The sequence below is a fragment of the Hypanus sabinus genome, chromosome 2 (genome assembly GCF_030144855.1).
Source record: "Hypanus sabinus isolate sHypSab1 chromosome 2, sHypSab1.hap1, whole genome shotgun sequence".
Classification (NCBI taxonomy): domain Eukaryota; kingdom Metazoa; phylum Chordata; class Chondrichthyes; order Myliobatiformes; family Dasyatidae; genus Hypanus; species Hypanus sabinus.
This window is the reverse complement of record NC_082707.1, coordinates 186,416,685-186,438,935: the sequence shown is the minus strand read 5'-3', so window position 1 is coordinate 186,438,935 and position 22,251 is coordinate 186,416,685. Positions and strand designations below refer to the sequence as shown.

General features: G+C 40.8%; 1 protein-coding gene across 10 annotated transcripts in view; it reads right to left on the bottom strand.

The window, feature by feature from the left end:
- The window catches only part of LOC132389065 (centrosomal protein of 128 kDa), a 611,990-nt gene that overhangs the window by 272,503 nt on the left and 317,236 nt on the right, over positions 1-22,251 (bottom strand). For 9 of the 10 annotated variants that reach the window (XM_059961488.1, XM_059961481.1, XM_059961513.1 and 6 more), the window contains one exon: positions 7,743-7,935. In XM_059961488.1, the coding sequence (XP_059817471.1) occupies positions 7,743-7,935 (193 nt within the window). Of the gene's footprint in view, positions 1-2,159; positions 3,036-7,742; positions 7,936-22,251 lie in introns of those variants that run through there. The other variant, XM_059961535.1, reaches the window with a different exon arrangement.

Here is a 22,251-nt window from a genome sequence, read left to right as displayed (position 1 = left end):
TCTGAGTTGTACATCTCAAAGAGTATTTCTACAATTGTTCTTACATGTGCAGTCAATGGAGTTCTATTTCCAAGCTTTAAAAGGTGTATTTCAAATCCTAAATACAGGAGGGATAGACAAATACAAGCATGATAAAGACTTCACCATTCCTCATATCATTAATATCCATTGCTTAGAACAGCCTTAAGGTATTCACCGGTGACTCAAACAAGCAGTTTTCAATTTTACAGTCAAAATGGTCCTTGCCATGGCAAGGGCTTTATGTAGAAATCAACCAAGGATATGCTGAGGTGTGGGGCAGGCAACCCATAAATGTCGCCATACATTGCAGTGCCAAGACAGCATGCCCACAATGCTTGGCAAAACAACACAGAACACAACAAAAAAGCAACAAACAACAGCAAAGTAAGCCCTATTCCTCCCTCCCTTCCACCTACCAGGGCCTGTTTAATGTCTGCTGGAGACATCGTTGGTGCACAAGAATTTATTGGACTATCCCCGAGGTACAAAGTGCTAAGATCCCAAATAATTAAAAGACAGGAAAGTTGTAAAAGCCTGGGAGATATACAACAAAGGTATTAAATGCATAAAATTGGTATGTCTACAGGGTCAACAATGTCTCAGCAGTAGCATCTGAATCAGAACATCATGGGCCTAAACTCACTCAGTACTTGATTGCATACAGCATTTTTTGGTTGGAGTATCAAACAGGTCATGCTATAGCTGTTAATAACATCAGTCAGGCCACACTTGAGGTACTCCATACAGTTCTAATCCACACAACACTGTGGTTGCATTAGAGAGAAGCAGGTGTTGTTTTAATTCATTCATTGAACATGAAGGGCTCTGAATTTGAGAGAGATTAGCTTAATTTGATGTTCAACGACATCAAAACAAAGAGTAAAATACGTCATTTGCGTCAATGACCAACACAGAGGGAGGCAGCCTACAAGTGCTGCCATGGTTCGAGCACCAACATAGCACACCCACAACTTACTAACCCTAACTTGTATATCTTTTTGGAATGCAGAGGAAACTGCAGCACCCGGAGGAAACATGCAGTGATGGGGAGAATGGACAAACCACTTACAGACAACCCCTTTCAGGTGGCAATTGAACCCCAGTGTTACAGTTGGCACTGTAAAGCATCACGCTAATCACTAAGCAAAAGGAGAAGAATTAACAGCACTGTTGAGAGACGGAGCCACATGTGGACCAGTATCAGTAAGGACATTGCAAAAGAACATTTGTGAATCTGATGGGTATCTTTTTAACAGCGCAGTAGTTTCTCGGTTACTGATTAATTATTTGCATTTAAATTCTGTAGCTGCAATGGTAGGATTCAAGCTCCAGATCAGTGGTGCAGATGGTCCTGAAAATTGGTTGTTGGATCGGTAATTTAAGCATAGTGCTACCAACTCTACTTTGAGAACGTTGGCAAGCCTAGAGGATTTCAATCATGTGAAGTACAGACATTTCTGTGCTGGATGACTCTTTGACATTGTTAGGGTAGAGTTCTTCAGGGTGAAGGAAGCTGAGAGGAGATCTGATCTGATTGAGATGCCTAAAATTCTACACTAGAAAGGCCTATTTTATTTAGCAGAGAGGTTCATAATTAAAGAACATGGATTTGTGTCAGCAGGAGAGAAGGAAGCTGAGGAAATGATGGTGGAGGACCAGAAATCATTGTCTGAAAGGTTGGGGGGGAGGAGGTGGAAGAAAGTAAACCTATTCACATTTAAACATTACCTGGATGAGTCTGCCAAAAATTGGGAAGCAGAACTAGTCTATGTAGTTCATTTGACATATGATGGGCTGAATGGCCTCATTGTACACCATATATTCCTCTGATACTGTAATCCAGGTTGATATTTGTCAGAATGTTCATGGATTACTGTACTGCTGTACTTTCAGATTAAATAATTCTACTGTCTTTTCCATTGGATCCATCACAGGCACATTCCCCCGACCACTGAGAGATTTAAAGATTAACTTTATTTGTCACGTGTAAATCAAAACTTAGAGTGAAATGTGTCATTCGGCATCAAATCAAATCAGTAAGCATTGTGCTGGGATGCCATGCTTCTGGCACCAAAACAGCATGTCCATAACTTACTAACCCTAATCAAATGTCTTTGGAATGTGAGAGGAAACCGGAGCACCAGGAGGAAACCCATGTAGTCACGGGAAGAATGTACAAACTCCTTATAGGCAGCAGCAGGAATCATACTCCAATCTTACAACTGACCACAATATTACTGAGTCTTGAGGCAGTGTCTGCAGGAGATGCTGCCTCAAGGAGGTTGCATCAGTCACCAAGGGTCCCCAACAATCAGTCTGTGCACTCTTCTTGCTGCCACTATCAGGCAGGAGCTACAGAAGCTTGGAATCCCACAACTCCGGGTTCATGAAGAGCGACTTTTCTACAACCCATCATGTTCTTGAAATGACCTGCGTAACCCTAACTGTACCTCTGCATTGGAACACCATGCACATGCACTAAGCACTCTTGCATAGTGAGGACTTGTCTTAGATTATATCTTAGGTCTTGCTTCTACACAGTCTTTCTTTTATTGTATGGTATAAATTTATGTTCTGTGTGTCATTTCACTGTCTGTTTTGATATACATGTGATGAATAAATCTAAAATCTGAAACTTGAAATCTTATCTGTGCCTGTGATGATGCTGCAAGTTTTTCACCACACCTGTACCTCACTGTAATTGCACATATGACGATAAACTCTACTCGACTTGAGGAGCAACAAGGGCGTACTTGATTTACTCTTCAACCATCAGTACAGATATTTTCATTCACCTCAACACTGAGCTGATTCCACAACCTATGGACTCACTTTCAAGGATTCTACAACTGATATCATTATTATTATTCAAGATTATTTATTTCTTACTTATTTATTATTATTGTTTTTTTCTATTTGCACAGTTTGTCTTCTTTTGTACATTGGTTGTTTGTCAGTCTTTGTGTGTAGTTTTTCATTGATTCTATTGCATTTCTTTGTTCTACTGTGAATGCCTGCAAGAAAGTGAATCTCAGGGTAATATATGGTGACATATACTTACTTTGATAATAATTTTACTTTGAACTTCTTAATCTTGCTCAATAAAACAGATTACCTGGCCTTTTATTTTATTTCCACTGCTGCCACTCTCTCTAGTACCATCTCATCATTCCGAGAACAAGTGGGGGGGTGGGGATAAGAATAATATATTATGCCTAACTGTACATGTTAAATCTGTATAACTTTAACATTAATTTCTAGTTAATTTCTACACCTCAGCTACTAAAGAGAAGTATGTGATCAAGATTCTGGAGAGTGACTTGTGACCCATGTTCCTGTGATTCAGATAATAAGTGCTACACTAAGCCACAGCTGGCTCTGTGGACATATATATTTTATGTATTTAATACCTTTGTCAATGTGCCTCCCAAGTTTATACTATTTTATTGAAGCTTAATTTTTTGGGATCCTAGCTTTTTATTGCTTGAGGGGCAGCTGAATAAATTCCTGCGAATTGGTGATGTCTGCAAAAGAAATTAAATAATTCCTGTGGGCAACATTTTTTATATCACCACAGTGACTACATTTCAAAACTACCTTATCATTAATGTAAATGCATTGGACGTCCTGGGAGTATGGAAGATGATATGTGAATGTAAATACCTTACAGAATCATTGTCCACCTCGAATAAAGGACTGTAAAAAATGTAAAGGTTACAAAACAGAATAATACTGCTGTGATGACCTCTAACATAAACATAGAACAAAGAGCAGTATGGCACAATACAGGCCCTACAGCTCAAGATAATGTACCAAACTTTTAACTGACTCCAAGATCAATCTAACCCTTCCCTCTTACACAACTCTCCATTTTTCTAATATGTGCCTATCTAATAGTTTCTTAAATGTCGATACCATATGTACCTCTACCTTCACCCCGGCACCCACCACTCCCTGTGTAAGTAACCTACCTCCGACATCTACCCATACTTCCCTCCAATCACCTTAAAATTATGCCCCCTCATATTAGTCATTTCCACCCTGGGAAAAAGATTCTGCCTGCCTGGTCTATCTATGCCTTTTACCATGTTGTACATCTCCATCAAGTCAACTCTCATCCTTCCTCACTCCAAAAAGAAAAGTTCTAGCTCAGTCAGTCTATCCTCATAACCTGCTCTCCAATCCAGGCAGCATTCTGATAAATCTCCTCTGCACACTCTCTAAAGCTTCTACATCCTTCCTATAATGAGGAGACCAGAATTTAACACAATATTCCAAGTGTGGTCTAAACAGGGTTTTGTAGAACTGCAATATTAATTCATGGTTCTTGAACTTAGCCATTTAAGGGCAACAACTCTGTAAGTCTTTCTATTGAGGCTGCCTGACCCACTGAGTATTCTTAGCTCCAAACTCCCTGCACCTGGCTTCTTGAGCATTCAGAAGTAATCAGAATCAGAATCAGGTTTATTATCACCGGCATGTGATGTGAACGTCGTTAACTTAGCAGCAGCAGTTCAATGCAATACATAATATAGAAGAAGAAAAAAATAATAATTAACTAATGAGTAAATCATTACAGTATACATATATTGAATAGATTAAAATTCTATTCAATAATAGATAATAATAGTAATAGAGTGGAAGAGCAATACGGCATAGATACAGGCCCTTCAGCCTAATTTATAGGCTGAAGGACCTGTAAATTATACAATAAATCCATGTTAAATCATATATATGTGTATATATGCCCGCACAGCCAGCTGTGGCTTAGTGTAGCACTTATTATCTGAATCACAGGAGCATGGGTCACAAGTCACTCTCCAGAATCTTGATCACCTACTTCCCTTTAGTAGCTGAGATGTAGAAATTAACTAGAAATTAATGTTAAAGCTACAGATTTAACATGTACATTTATAACAATAAATCCATGTCACCCAGCTTGTCCTAATTTCTTGTGCTCAGCCCATATCCCTTAAGCCATGCCCCTCCTTGTATCTATCCAGGTGGTTCTTAAATGATACCATTGTACCTGCTTCAGCCAGTACCTCTGCAGCCCATTCCCTATACTCACTACTCTCTGCATGAAAAACTCGCCCCTCAGGTTGTTTTAAATCTTTCCCCTCTCACCTTAAACCTATGCCCCATGGTTTTGAATTCCCCTACCCTGGGGAAGAGATCATTATCCAAAACTCTCAATTTTAAACACTTCTATAAGGTCCTAAGACCATAAGACAGAAGCAGAATTAAGCTATTCAGCAACTGAGTCTACTCTGTCATTTGATTATGGCTGATTTATTGTCCCTCACAACACAGTTCTCCAGCCTTTTCAAGAACCTATCAACTTCCGCTTTAAATATATCTCCACCTTAAGGTTGCCCAACATTCTCTTGTATTCGAAGTTTTAAAGACCTACCCTGGCCAACTTCTCCTCTATTCCTGGCAACATCCTCATAAATTCTTTCTGCACCCTGTCTAAAGTCTTAACTCAGTAAGGATGCTTGAATTTGGAGTAGCTCCCGATATTTACTTTGAAAACAAACTCACTCTTTCTGGTTACTTTCACCACAGCACAGGTTTCTTTTCTTTTCTCAACAGCATCTACCCTTGCCCAATAGCCTCATCGTGTGTTGTGCTTCTTCTCAGCATGCAGAGGGAAGATAAAGTCAATTCTATCATCGTAATCTCATAGCTCCGCAGCTGGTCTTCCATTACACCACACGAGGAGTGATTGATAAATTCGTGGCCTAGGGTAGGAGGAGTCGATTTCAGAAAACCTAGCACATTTATTTTTCAACATAGTCCCCTCCACATTTACACTCTTTGATTATGCAGAAATTTTGAAGTTAATAACTCAGTAGTTAATAACTCATCGGGGTGATTGATAAGTTTGTGGCCTAAGGTAGAAGGAGATAAGTTATTAACTTCAAACTTTCTGCAAAATCACTCAAAGAGTTGACCTGCACGTGCATGTAACGTGTAGCTGTATAACTCATCGTCTTCTACCTTAGGGCATGAACTTATCAATCACCCATTTGTGGACACTTTCTGCAGATCCAAGATCCGTATGCTCCACAACCGCCGGACTAAGTGTGTAAATGTAAGAGGGGACTATGTTGAAAAATAAATGTGCTAGGTTTTCTAAAACTGACTCCTCCTACAGTAGGCCATGAACTTATCAATCACCCTTCATATACTGGGTTTGTTTTGTGTTTTCCGTTCTGTACTGATCTGCTGCTGTGTTCAGCAATAGCTCACCACACCATCGGACGTCATCAGTCACATACAGGGGTTATGGCAGGATTCTTAGATTCCCCAAAGTTTCTGTGCAATTTATTAAAGTTGTTAAAAAGTTGTATGATGTGTTGGCCTTCATTCGTCAGAGACCGAGTTCAAGAGCCAAGAGGTAACGTTGCAGCTCTATAAAGCCCTGGTTAGACCACACTTGGAGTATATTGTTCACTTTTGATTGCCTCATTATAGGAAGGATGTGGAAGCTTTAGAGAGGGTGGACTGAAGATTTACCAAGATTATGCCTAGATTAGAGAACATGCCTTATGAAGATAGGTTGAGCTAACTAGTGTTTTTATCTTTGGAGAGAAGGAGGATGAAATGTGACTTAGAGGTGTACAAGACGATAAGAGACATGGAGTGAATAACCAGAAACTTTTACCCAGGGTGGAAATGGGTAAAAAGAGGGGCATAAAGTTACAAGGACGTTGCCTGAATTGGAGAGCATGCCTTATGAGGAAAGGTTGAGAGAACTTGGCCTTTTCTCCTTAGAGTGACAGAGGATGAGAGGTGACCTGATGGAGGTGTATAAGATGATGAGAGGCATTGATCATTTGGATAGCTAGAGGCTTTTTCCCAGGGCTGAAATGGCTAACATGAGGGGACATAGTCTTAAGGTGCTTGGAAGTAGGTACAGAGGGAAAGTCAGGGGTAAATTCTTCACACAGAGACTAGTGGATGTGTGGAATGCACCAGCAGCGACGGTGGTGGAAACAGAGACAATAGTGTGTTTAAAGAGACTCTTACATAGGTACATGGAGTTTAGAAAAACAAAGGGCTCTGCGATAGGGTAACTCTCAGCAGTGTCTAGAGTAGTGGTCGGCACAACATTGTGGACCAAAGGGCCTGTAATGTGTTGTAGATTTCTATGTTCTATTATCTAAATTTACGGTGATTGTTAGAAATATAGCCGGGGGGATATCAGAGATAGTTCTTTTACGTAGAATGATAGGTGTATTGAATGCCCTGGCATGGGGTTGTTGTCGAGGGAGATACATTCAGAACATTTAAGAATCTCTTAGTTAGGCACATGGATGATAGAAAAATAGAGAACTATGAATGAGGAAAGGGTTAGATTAGCCTTGAAGCACATTAAAAGGTTGGCACAACATTGTGGGCTGTGCTGTAATGTTCTAAGTTTTAATAACAGTTCTATCAATTTAACCTCAAAACTCCACAGCTGAGCTTCCATTATACTATAAGCCTGATTTGCTTTCTTTATGTTGCTCATTCTGTGGGGATTTTCTGCTGTGTTCTGCAGCAGCTCATCACTCACTGTGGGAGGTCATCAGTCACATTAGTTACAAACTCTGACTGCTCCTTTCCATTCCCAGAACCTGACTAAGTTCATCAGTACTGGTCAGAAACATCTCACAGACAGCCACCTTCCAGACTACCTTTCATGTCAGCAGTGCAACGGTTACAGAACTAACCTCTTTTCTCCCTGTGAATCTCCTCCAGGAGATGCTCCTGCTTCGTGATTTGCTCTATGAAAAGCTCGGTCTCTGACTCCTTGCTCTGCATGAGTTCCTTCAGCTGTCCTCGACACTGCCGGAGATGCGATCGCAGCTTGAGCTCCCGTCCATCGCGCTCCTTCACTTCCTCACACAGCCACTGTAGCTTGGTCTAGAAAGTGACATGGTCAGTCAGTTTCAACCTGCATCCAGCACTATCTAAGTCAGTCAGAATTTTAAAACTGTGACATGTCACTGAGAAGGAGTTGATGCTAGACAGTGATAGTATTTAACATTCGGCACAATGGTTCCATCATCCCACCACATTGTGAAGTTTCAGTCCTGAAATGTCTTACACTTATTACTCCTAGAAGATGAAAGTTGAAGTCAAAGTACATATGGCCTACACCACCTTGAGATTAATTTTCTTAAAGGAAAATTTTAAAATGCAATAGAATTTATGAAGAAGTATACATCAATAAAGACTGTAAAACAAAAAACTTTCCAAAAATGTCATCCCATCAAAGATAAGCTTAGGAGATTGACAAACACAGTAGCCTGACGTTCAATAAAAATGATATGTTAATGAATAGAAAAGAATTTACATTGAGAATAAGAATGCTTACACTACCATTTTGAATAAAGGTTATCCTATAGCCAAGCATGCACAATGGTCTGCACAGCAACAGTTATTACCCTACAACTATCAGACTCCCTAAACAGCATGGATAATTTCTCTCCCTTCAACTCAGAACTGATTCTATAACCTACCGACTCATTTTCAAGGACTCCACAATTAGTGTTCACAGTATTAATCAAATATTTATTTATTTGCATTTGTCCTCTTTTGCATATTGGTTCTTAGTCTGTCTTTGTTTAGGTATAATTTATTTCTTTTCCTGTAAATGTCTGCAAGAAAATTAACCTCAAGGTAGTATATGGCAACATGGCCATATTTAGATAATAAACTTACTTTGACGTTGACTTCTGCTGCCAACCCCTTTGTCCAAGAACCAATTGCAGCTTTGGTGAAAGTCATCCATTCACAGACCCCTCCTCAAAAAGTAAGAATGCAGCCAATCTATATTTTATTCTAAACTTAGTTCTAGCTATGCAATCATTATGGGGTACCTTTAAGGACCACCAAGTATCAGCGAATATAACAATCCCCAGCTAAACGACCTCCACCATCTACATATTTACAGAATTGGAAAGGCTTATTAAGTAGTTTAACTACTCCTACCAGATTCTTATGGCAGCTGTCCCATCACTGCTGTAAAAGAGAGATTCAAATGTACTTATCACATGAACATCGAAACATGCAGTGAAATGCATCGTTTGTGTGAACAATCAACACACCTAAGGATGTGCTGTGGGCAGCTTGCAAGTGTTGCCACACATTCTGGTATGCCTAAAATGCTCTGCAGAACAACACAGATCACAACAAAGCATAATACACCAAGTGACAAAGCAACAACAGCAAAACAAGTTCCTCCCTCCCACTCACCCACACATTTATCCAGTCCTCTAACCCCAGATCAGGCTGTCTTCTTTAGCCACCAGCAGACTTGCAAAATTGCAGACAGTGCACCTTCTACTTCCCCAACAAACTCTCAGAGATTCAGTGTCTTTGGGCTTTAGATCAAGTCACTTGTTATTGTCATTTCGATCATAACTGCTGGTACAGTACACAGTAAAAACGAGACGTTTTTCAGGACCATGGTGCTACATGAAACAGTACAAAAACTACACTGAACTACGTAAAAACAACACAAAAACTACACTAGATTAGAGACCTACCCAGGACTACAGAGAGTGTACAAAACAGTGCAGGCATTACAATAAATAATAAACAAGACAATAAGGCAGTAAGGTATCAGTCCAGGCTCTGGGTATTGAGGAGTCTGATGGCTTGGTGGAAGAAACTGTTACATAGTCTGGTCGTGAGAGTCCAAATGCTTCGGAGCCTTTTCCCAGATGGCAGAAGGGAGAAGAGTTTGTATGAGGGGTGCATGGGGTGCCTTCATAATGCTGTTTGCTTTGCAGATGCAGCGTGTAGTGTAAATGTCTGTGATGGTGGGAAGAGAGACCCCGATGATCTTCTTAGCTAACCTCACTATCTGCTGCAGAGTCCTGCGATCCAAGATGGTGCAATTTCCGAACCAGGCAGTGATGCAGCTGCTCAGGATGCTCTCTATACAACCTCTGTAGAATGTAGTGAGGATGGGGGGTGGGAGATGGGCTTTTCTCAGCCTTTGCCAAAAGTAGAGACGCTGCTGGGCTTTCTTTGCTACGGAGCTGGTGTTGAGGGACCAGGTGAGATTCTCCACCAGTGAACACCAAGAAATTTGGTGCTCTTAACAATCTTTACCGAGGAGCCAACGATGTTCAGCAGAGAGTGGTCACTCTGTGCCCTCCTGAGGTCAACAATCATCTCTTTTGTTTTGTTCACATTCAGAGACAGGTTGTTGGCTCTGCACCAGTCAATTAGCCACTGCACCTCCTCTCTGTATGCTGACTTGTTGTTCTTGCTGATGAGACCCACTGTGGTCATGTCATCGGCAAACTTGATGATGTGATTCAAGCTGTATGTTGCAGCACAGTTGTGAATCAGCAGAGTGAACAGTGGTGGACTGAGCACACAGCCCTGGGGGGCCCCCGTGCTCAGTGTGACGGTGTTAGAAATGCTGCTTCTGATCTCGACTGACTGAGGTCTCCCAGTCAGGAAGTCTAGGATCCAGTTGCAGAGGGAGGTGTTCTGGCCCAGTAGGCTCAGCTTTCCAATCAGTTTCTGAGGGATGATTGTGTTGAATGCTGAACTGAAGCCATCAGATCTCAACTTCTGGCCTTCTGATCAACCCTCAGGTTTCAATCGGGGCTTCCAATTGACCTTCAGGCCTCAATATTCGGTATCCAACCAGGATTCACCAATGTTGATGAATGAGAACCCTGGATTACGATCCCAAACATTAGGCCTTGAACTCCACTCTAGCAATTCATATACTCAGAGGGTCACTAACCCTCATTCTTCTTTAATCTGCTGACATCTGGCCACGTCTATGTCACTGACTTTGAATGCAGAGTGGAGCTTTAGACTCCAATTCTTAACTCCCTCACATTCACATCCCAAAACCCTAACCTAATCCCTAACTCCCCTCTCCGTCACCAAAACCATCACTATGAACCTAAAAATAAACTAAAAAGAAAGGATGTCTACCAATGATCCCTTTCAGCAACAAAGGAAAATAACAAGATACAAAATGGACATATGGGATGCTAGGGAGGGTAACACCTCTGGTGAATAGGCTTGGCATGTCTCCTCTGGGGCAGCTCACTCGACTTTGCTCCCCACCAGACACTTAGCTCTCACCTGTGGCTCCAAGTAGTTGTTTGCATACGACCATGGCAACACCCTGGTAGACCACTTCGACACTCAGGTTAAACCAGCTGAAGATAGACTGCAGGCCTCATACCCCAGTGAGACAGGGACATGCCTGCCCTAGCTTGCAAAGTCAACTCTAGCAGACTGGGCAGATGAGATGAACAAGGAGATCCAACAGGGAGGTCAGGAAGGCAGTTCTGCAATGCTTTATGGAGAACAAAGGGCAGGACAAGTAATCAAGGAAGATCCCAGTTGTGATGACTACTCAAGACTACTGGACTCAGACTCCAAAGGTCAGGAGAGTAGAACTGCCCCAGTCAAAAGCTTTTCCCAAGTCATAGTAAGTCAATGTAAATTTATTGCCAAAGTATATATACATTATGATATACTCCATTGAGATTCATTTTCCTGTGGGCACATAATGAAATACTATAGAATTTACGAAAAACTTTTCATAAATAAAGACTCACAAACAACAAATGTGCAAAAGAAGATAAAATGGACAAATAAAAAAAATAATACTGAGAACATGAGTTTCAGAGTCCTTGAAAGTGAGTGTGTAGGTTGTGGGATCAGTTCAGAGTTGTAGTGAGTGATGCTAACCACACTGGTTCAAGAGCATGATGGTTGTAGGATAATAACTGTTCCTGAACCTAGTGGTGTGGGAACTAATTCTCCTGTTCCTCCTGCCCAATGGTCAGGAATTCTGTGATAGTGGATGCTGCTTTCTTGTTGTAGGACTCTATGTAAATATGATCAGTGGTGGAGAGGGTAACTTCCACTTTAAAAGTTCCCCTGCACAGGTTCAGACTGTCATCGTCAGATAAAATGGATAACTAATCAATCAAATGCACAGTAAGACCAAATGAAGCATCTTCTGGTATCGACATCAAAATCTATAAATGACCTCCTTTCAGGATTTTTTCCCATCCCCCCCCCCCCCCGTCCCCTCTTCTTCTATTCTCCACTCGAGCCTCTCACCACTTTTCACCTATCACTTTGCCCCCTCCTCCTTTCCTTTCTCCCACACTCCACTCTCCTCTCCTATCAGATCCTCTCCAATCATTTACCTTTCCAACTGACTTGGTACCTTCCCCTTTCCTTTCCAGTCCTGATGAAGGATCTTGGCCCAAGACATTGACTGTTTATTCATTTCCATAGATGCTGCCTGACCTGCATAGTTCCTCTAGCATTTTGTGTGTGTTGCTTTGTATATCCAACATCTGCAGAACTTCTCATGTTTATCAATGAGCTGAATCTTTTCTCCATATTTGCTTTTACGCTTGCATTTAGTTTATTTTCAAAGAATGGTTCTTAAACATAATTAAGACACAGTTAGAAAGATTTTTGCATAGCAGGGGAAATAAGGGATATGGGAAAACGGCAAGGTAGGTGCAGCTGAGTCCATAGCCATATCAGCCACAATCTTATTGAATGGTGATGCAAGCTCAACAGGTCAAATAGATGATTTCTGCTCCTATTTCATACACTCATTGGCTATTTTATTACACTTATACACCTGCTCATTAATTTAAATATCTAATTAGCCAATCATTTGGCAGCAACTGAATATATAAAAGTAAGCAGACATGCTGAAGAGGAAACACAAAGTGCACTGCAGATGCTGTGGTCAAATCAACATGTACAAAGAGGTTCAGTTGTTGTTCAGACCAAATATCAGAATAGGGAAAAAATGTGATGTAAGTGACTTTGACCATGAAATGCTTGTTGGTGCCAGGTGGGGTGGTTTGAGTATCCCTAGAAATTACTAATCTTTTGGGATTTTCATGCACATCAGTCTCTAGAGTACACAAAGAGTGATGCAAAAAAACAAAAAAAATCCAGTGAGCGACAGTTCTGTGGATGAAAATGCTTTCTTCATGAGAGAAGCATTGAGTCATAGAAGGTCAGAGGAGAATGGCTGGACTAACTAAAGCAGACAGAAAGGCAACAGTAGCACAAATACCCATGCATTTCTGAACGTACAACACATCGAACCTTTGAGTGGATGGACTACAGCAGCAGAAGACCACAAACATTCTCGCAGTGGCCACTTGATTAGGTACCTCCTGTAAGTAATAAAGTGGTCCCCTTATGCTTTCCTCCAACCTCCTTAAAGTTATGCCCCCTTGAATTAGCCATTTCTGCTCTGGGGAAAAGTCTCTGTACGTTCTTATTCCAGTCAAAAGAAGGTGGATCCTGTGAAGCCATCCTGCTGGATGCTGCTTTTCTGATTTATTGCTTGGAAGAAAGCAGGTAAAGGGCTTTTTTGTCTGGATAAAGCATCTCGTAATGATGTATATATTTTTGACATGACTTTGATTCCAAACAAATATGATAGTAAAGCTTTATTCCAGCCTATGGCTAAGCAGGAAATAACAACAAAACTCTGCTGGGAAACAAAAAGGTCTGTCAGCAGCACTCTTGTATGGCAAGGAAGCTGAAAGGGAAAGACGTCACGTTAATCTCAAGCCTTCAGTGAATGGCTGTAGTTGGACGGAGCTAAGCATCTTAGCATTAACGGTAATTCACAGCCACTAAGGAACAAATGCTTCAACAGTTGCTTGGAAGGTAGCACCATATCCCACTGAAAATATGCTACATACATCTGCACAATGCTTCTATGAAAGCTATTTATAACAGAAATTAAATATTTACTAGCATGCACAGATGAACACAAGCATACGCTTGTAAGAAAGCCAAGAGAAACATGCTATCATTCTGTCATAGTATGATTGAATTATACAGTCCCTTTCATCCCATCTCATTCATGCTGACCACAAGCCCTGTCAATGCTAATCTCTGCTTGCATTAGGCCCGTTTCCTTCTGCAATTTCCATGTACATGCCCAAATGTCTTTTAAACTGTTCAACTGCATCTACCCACTTCACCTCCTCTGGTAGCTTGTTCCTACAACCAATGTGGAAAAATTACATAATACATGGAACATCACGTACAGTTCAGTGCAGCACTGTACAGGCACTATTGACCCAAGACTCTGTTGCGACCTTTTATCTTCCTCTAAGATCAATCTACCCTCCCCTCCTACCTAGCCCTTCTTTCATCCTTGTGCTTACTTAAGAGTCTCTTATATGGCCCTAATGTTTCTGCCTCTACCACCACCACCGACAGCATGCTCCACACACCTACCATACTCTGTGTAAAAGGTCTATCTCTGACACCTTCCTTATACTTTCCTCCAATCACCTTCTCGTATTAGCCATTTCTACTCTAGAAAAAAGTCCCTGACTGTCCACTCTACCTTTGTGTCTCATCATAGAATATAGAACATAGGACATTGCAGCACATTACAGGACCTATGGCCCACAAAGTTTAGCTGACCTTTTAACCAACTCAAAGATTAATCTAATCCTTCCTTCCTAGATAGCTCTCCATTTTTCCATGCCTGTCTATGAGTTTATTAAATGTCTCTAATGTATCTTCCTCTACCATCAACTCTGGCAGGGCATTCCATGTGACTAACACACACTTTTTGCATTACTTACTTAATTAATTTTTAATACACACACTTCCTTTACTCTCCGTATACCCATGACTATGTCACCACCTACAGCTCCAATCTGCTAATTAAACTTGCTGATGATATTACATCGATTGGCCTTATCACAAATAATAACAAGGTAGCCTACAGAGAAGAAGTCATCACCCTGACACAGTGGTATCAAGAAAACAACCTCTCCCTCAATGTCACAAAAATAAAGGGGTTGGTTGTGGACTATAGGAGGAATGGAGACAGGATAACCCCTGATGACATCAATGGATCTGGGGTTGAGAGGGCGAACAGCTTAAATTCCTCGGCATACACATCACTGAAGATCTCACATGATCTGTACATACCAGCTGTGTGGTAAAAAAAAGCACAACAGTGCCTCTTTCACCTCAGATAGTTGAAGAAGTTTGGTACGAGTCTCCAAATTCTAAGAACTTCCTACAGGGGCACAATTGAGAGCATCCTGAGTAGCTGCAGCACTGCCTGGTATGGAAACTGTACTTCCCTCAATCGCAGGACTCCGCAGAGAGTGGTGAGGACAGCCCAGCGCATCTGTAGATGTGAACTTCCCACTATTCAGAACATTTACAGAGATAGGTGCATAAAAAGGGCCCGAAGGATCATTGGGGACCCAAGTCACCCCCAACAACAAACTGCTCTAGCTGCTACCACCCAGGAAATGGTACCACAGCATGAAAGCCAGGACCAACAGGCTCCAGGACGGCTTCTTCCACCAGGCCATCAGACTGCTTAATTCATGCTGATACAGTTGTAATTCTATGCTATATTGACTGTCCTGTTGTACATATTGTTTATTATAAAGTACTATAATTTACACAATGTACATTTAGACGGAGCTGTAATGTAAAGATGTATTACTCATGTGTGTGAAGGACGTAAGAAATAAATTCAATTCAATTCAATTCACACACATACATATATATATAGTAATTTATAGATTTTTATTATGTATTACAATGTGCTGCTGCCGCAAAGCCACAAATTTTATGACATATGCCAGTGGTACTAAACCTGATTCTGATTTATTGTAATTTATAGTTATTTTGTTTATTATGTACTACTACAAAACAACAAATTTCAAGACATAGGCCAGTGATATTATATCTGATTCTGATTCAGTGTAATAATCTAACCTCCCATATCCCCTATACTTTCCTCCAAACACCCTGAAGTTATGCCCCTTATATAAGCTATTTCAGCCCAGGGTAAAAAGTCTCTGCCTATCCTTTCAATCTATGCCTCTTATCATGTACACCTTTATCAAGTCACTTCTCATCCTCCTTCACTCCAGAGAGTGAAGCCCTAGCTTGTTCAGCCTTCATTTCTCACCTGTCGCCTTAAGCCTCCACTCTCCAGAATCAAGAATCTCTTGCACCTCATAATTTTAAGGTCAGCCCTCAACTTCCAGTGAGAATAAATCCGAACTTGTCTTACAAATGGAGCCCTCCATTCCAGTTAATACCCTGGTGATTTCTTCTGCACTCCAATTGCTACTACATCCTTCCTCCAGCATGCCAACAGAATTAGTAAACAGCACTTCAGTGCTGAACAATCCATTTCTCCAAAGCGAACCATGACACCCCTATCCAGAGTAAGAATTCACAAAAAGGATGCCAGGGATCTATACCTGAAGAGGAAATGGCTTGAAGCTTGGAAAAGAGAGGGATCTTATTTTCTAACCATGCTAGTTAGACTTCCCTTCCCCCCCACACTCCTTTCCATCTATTACCCTTGACACTGCATTGCACTGTAAACACTTTAAGTATTTTATAATGCTGTTTACATTTTAAATACATGCTGGTATTTAATTATTTATGCACATTTTATTCCATATCTGTACTTTAACCTCTATTTTATATAATTCTTGAAAATTTCTAAAATGTTAAATATTGTTCGGTATTGCATGTCACTCCCTAACTTGTTGACAGTGAGAACAATATGAGTGAGGTTGATGTTGTGGAGCATGTTGATATTAAGGGAGAGGAGGTGTTGGAGTTGTTAGAATACATTAGGACAGATAATCCCTGGGGCCTGACTGAATATTCCCCAGGCTGCTCAATGAGACGAGGGAAGAATTTTCCACAGGAATGATACCGGAGGATTGGAGGGAAGCAAATGTTGTCCCTTTGTTCAAAAAGGGTAGTAGGGATAGTCCAGGTAATTATAGACCAGTGAGCCTTAGGCCTGTGGTGGGAAAGCTGTTGGAAAAGATTCTTAGAGATAGGATCTATGGGCATTTAGAGAATCATGGTCTGATCAGGGACAGTCAGCATGGCTTTGTGAGGGGCAGATTGTGTCTAACAAGCCTGTTAGAGTCCTTTGAGGTGGTGACCAGGCATCTCGATGAGGGTTGTGCAGTGGATGTGATCTACATGGATTTTACTAAGGCATTTGACAAGGTTCCAAATGGTAGGCTTATTCAGAAAGTCAGAAGGCATGGGATCTAGGGAAGATTGGCCAGAATTCAGAATTGGCTTGCCTGCAGAAAGTAGAGGGTCGTGGTGGAGGGAGTACATTTGGATTGGAGGGTTGTGACTACTGGTGTCCCACAAGGATTGGTTCTAGGACCTCTACTTTTCATGATTTTTATTAATGACCTGGATGTGGGGGTAGAAGGGTGAAGGGTGGGTTGGCAAGTTTGCAGACGACACAAAGGTGTTGTGGATAGTGTAGAGGATTGTCGAAGATTGCAGAGAGACATTGATAGGATGCAGAGGTGGGCTGACAAGTGGCAGATGGAGTTCAACCCGGAGACTTGTGAGGTGGTACACTTTAGAAGGACAAACTCCAAGGCAGAGTACAAAGTAAATGGCAGGATACTTGGGAGTGTGGAGGAGCAGAGGGATCTGGGGGTACATGTCCACAGATCCCTGAAAGTTGCCTCACAGGTGGATAGGGTAGTTAAGAAAGCTTATGGATTGTTAGCTTTCATAAGTCGAGGGATAGAGTTTAAGAGATGCGAGGTAATGATGCAGTTCTATAAAACTCTGGTTCGGCCACACTTGGAGTACTGTGTCCAGTTCTGGTCACTGTGTTCAGGAAGGATGTGGAAGCATTGGAAAAGGTACAGAAGAGATTTACCAAGATGCTGCCTGGTTTAGAGAGTAATGATGCAGCTCTATAAAACTCTGGTTCGGCCACACTTGGAGTACTGTGTCCAGTTCTGGTCGCTGTGTTCAGAAAGGATGTGGAAGTATTGAAAAGAGTACAGAGGAGATTTACCAAGATGCTGACTGGTTTAGAGTGTAATGATGCAGCTCTATAAAACTCTGGTTAGGCCGCACTTGGGGTACTGTGTCCAGTTCTGGTCACCTCACTATAGGAAGGATGTGGAAGCATTGGAAAGGGTACAGAGGAGATTTACCAGGATGCCGCCTGGTTTAGAGTATGCATTATGATCAGAGATTAAGAGAGCTCGGGCTTTACTCTTTGGAGAGAAGGAGGATGAGAGGAGCCATGATAGAGGTATACAATATATTAAGAGGAATAGATAGAATGGACAGCCAGCACCTCTTCTCCAGGGCACCACTGCTCAATACAAGAGGACATGGCTTTAAGTTAAGGGGTGGGAAGTTCGAGGGGGATATTAGAGGAAGATATTTTAACTCAGAGAGTGGTTGGTATGTGGAATGCACTGCCTGAGTCAGTGGTGGAGGCAGATACACTAGTGAAATTTAAGAGACTACTAGACAGGTATATGGAGGAATTTAAGGTGGGGGGTTATATGGGAGGCAGGGTTTAAGGGTCAGCACAACATTGTGGGCCGAAGGGCCTGTACTGTGCTGTACTATTCTATGTATGTTCAATGTAACCAACACATCACAGAACATTCGCAATACATATAAGTGCATAAGGTGAATAAAATTGATCTATGACTTGTCACACAATGAAACATACAATGAAATGCATTGTTTGTGTTGACCAACACAGTCCAAGGATTGTGGTGGGCAGCCCACAAATAGCATAACCACAACTTACTAACCATAACCTGTGCATTTTGGAATGTGGAAGGAAACTGCAACCCCAAAGGAAACCCACACTGTCAGAAATAGAACATACCAACAGTGGCAGCATTGAACCCAGTTCCTTGATGGTGTAAGGTGTTATACCAATTATTACACTACCATGCCACCGACAGATGGGTTTTCAGGATCCAAGAAACAATGAAAAGAGAGTTAAAAAGGCTTAGAGCATATATGAACAGCAGGACTAACACTATATGCTAACATTAAAAGTGGGATGAAACAGAAAAAGGCGCACACACGTCTTCAGTCAGAAGACAACCAACTAAGAGAGGATAAAGTATTGCAAAGAAACTGTATGTGAAGACAATGAAGGAACTTGTAGAAGACTATAAGCATTTTAATAATAATAAAAGTCAAAAGTCAGAGTCATTTATTTATAGGTAAGTACAGATGCAATGAAAACTTACTTGCAGCAGCATCACAAGCATTAAAGACACAATACTTAATAAATTTAATAAAGTAAATTATAAATAAATTGAACAAGAACACAATTAGAACCAAAATACATATGGTTCTTTATAGTGCAATTTGGTCAAAATGGTCGTAAAGTTGCTATACTGAGGTACTGATTCAAACTTTGTTGGTTGTTTCAAGAACCAAATAGTTGAAGGGCAGTAGCTCTTCTTGAAACTGGTGCTGTGAGACTTCAGTCTTCTGTCCCTCCAGATGATAGCTGCGAGACGATGGCATGGCCTGATGGTGAAGATCTTTTGTTAACAATGTTGCCTTATTAAGGAATGGTATATACTTGTCCAAAATGTCGACAGCTTATTCCCCTCCATCGATGTTGCCTGACTTACAGAGACCAGCATTCTGTATTGTAATCCTACATAGGTCAGTAAGGATATGGGTGACAAGCATCTACTGCAAGTGTGAACATTTTTTCCTGCCTTCACGTTCCAATTTTTTCCTAGTGAGGAACAAATTGGAATATGAAGGCAGGGGGAAATGACAGGCTGAAAAAGTATGAAACAGCATGATTGACCAATGTGGAACAGTTGTTGAAGCTCGGTTAAAGAACCACTAGCAAAGACCTCATGCCCGGGATCTCATGCCATTACACAGCAGGACTAACAAATTCTTCATAAATATACACAGTTATCAGAAGTTCTAAACCCTTTGATCTGACTTTCAACTCTATGCAGTTTCTATCTCATTTCTCAGTTGTCTTCTCAGTTTCCATAAGAGTCATGGAGTTGTACAGCTCAGAAACTACATCTGTCCCCATCTTTTTGACCATCTACAACAGTCCCATTTGCCTGCATTGGGACAATGTCCTCCTATGCTTTGCATATGTCTGATAAAAATAATGATTGTATCTCATTCTACCACATTTTCAAGTGGTATTCCAGATATTAACAGGTCTTTGTGTAAAATAAACTTTCCCCTCAAAGCTCCTTTAAAATTCCTTCCTCTCGCCTTTAACCTGTATCCTTTTGTTTTTTAATACCCCACAATGAGGAATTGTGATTAATTACACAAGATTTTGATCAAGAGAATTAGATCACTCATGATCAAGAGTTGCTTAAAACTTCTAGCAACTTACGAATCTCTTGCATTTTTGATTAATTACTCTATCTGCGCCTATTATAATTTTATGTACCTTCATTAAGGTCACTCCTCAATCTCTTCACTCCTGGGAAAACAAACATCACCAATGTAATCTCTCTGCATAACTAAAGTCCTCCAATCTTGGTGAATCTTCTCTCACTCTCACCAGGATAACAACACCCTTCCTATAGCGAGGTGATCAGAACTACACACAACACTTCAAGTGTAGTTTAACCATCATTTTGTAACATTACAAAATTATGTCCTAACCTCTGTATTTCATGCCCCAACCTACGAAGGCAAACATAGCTTCTTCACCACATTATTCTTGCAATTTCAAGGATCTATGGACTTGCACCCTAAGTTCCATCTGTTCACCAACATTCTCGGCTGCCTTATCATTCACTGTATAAGCACTATCACTATCTGACTGCCCAAAATACATTAAGTCATACTTGTCAGGATTAAATTCATGTGTCAACACTCTGCCCTACCTTCCATCTAATATACATCCTTGCTGTAGCTTTGGACAACCTTCAAATTTTGATTTAGGGGCAAATGGAGAGAAGATATCTATGAGTTTAGCTAATGTTTAGCTCTTGATTACATTGACTCTCTGAGAGACAGCTCAATACAGGAGATCACCTGAAATGAAAATATTTATGATATGCATGAAGTACCAATCTAGTACTACGAGCAATTGCATTCATCCATACTGATCTTCAGAGGGTACAGAAGAAGCAATAAATATAATTTCCAGTTTCAGAAATAGATGAAGGAACCAAAATTGTTTCTGCTGGAGATAATTTTGAGATGACTTTGAGTTTATTGGGACAAGTAACAGCTCAACATGCCAAGGGACATCAGGAAAAAGTTTGCAAATACAAAAAAAGAAGCTGACAGTAGTATATCCATTTAGAGGATAAACGTCAGAGATTTTCACCAACACAGGCAGCAAAGATGGGACTCTAAAGAATAATTTCAATGCATTTCAGAAGAAAGACAGAATTGCAGAGTATAGTGATGTGGCAGGTAGCTAGGATCAATACTGGAAGATGGTGCTAGCTTTGTTCATGATTCCTAAAAATTTCTGTACTTATGCGATTCAGATTGCTGCTCTGCAAAAGGATCTGGTTTTAGTCCTCCTTAACAGTGTAATGCCCTGTAAAAATATCCTTTTTTGTTTCCACCTTTGAAGCTTGAGTTGTTCTCTGTGCTCACTCCAGTGACATCTGAACATCTTTTGCAGCAACAAAAATTATTTAATCCACATCAGATTAAGCTAAAAACGTTCGACAGTGGATTTCAACAGTTCAAGGATCTCTCTATAGGTTTTACTCATTAAGCTCAGAGATGTTAGTTTATCATAATGTGTGTTATAGAAGGATTTTATTGAGCTTTCTTTAGATGTAATAATTATTTAGTATGCTAAAATAATGATCCACTCTCTGTAAGTAGCAGGGTGCTGTTCTCCACAGGCCAATACATTCATTGTAGCCCCTGCTATTTGTAGTTTTCTTGCACTGTTGCTCTTCTTTTATCAAAAGGCAATTACTTTTGTTTTTGTTTAACTTCTAACACAGATAATCAATCCATTCCTGAGGGAGTCCATGATCTTTAAGATCTGAAAACTTCTTTTTGAAAATAAAGCAGAGATCATCAATATTCACGCTTCACTGCAGGCACGATGTTGGGGCCACTTTCCACTGCTTACTTCAGCAAAGGGAAGTGTTGAAGAAGTGTTGAGTAGCAGGTACACCCAGCAGCCTCAGTTTGGTAAGGTGATGGATGAACTACAAATCATGTGCTTTTATTTGACCTGGAGAAGGTTGCAGTTCTAATTGTTACAATTGCACTCATCCAGACACATTCCTATCACACTCATCACTTGTAAATTGCAGATGGTGCAAAGGATTTGGGGATCAAGAAAGCACATTACTTGCCTTGCCGGATGACTTCAAAAACAACATTTTCTAAAGCATGTACAAGTTAATAATC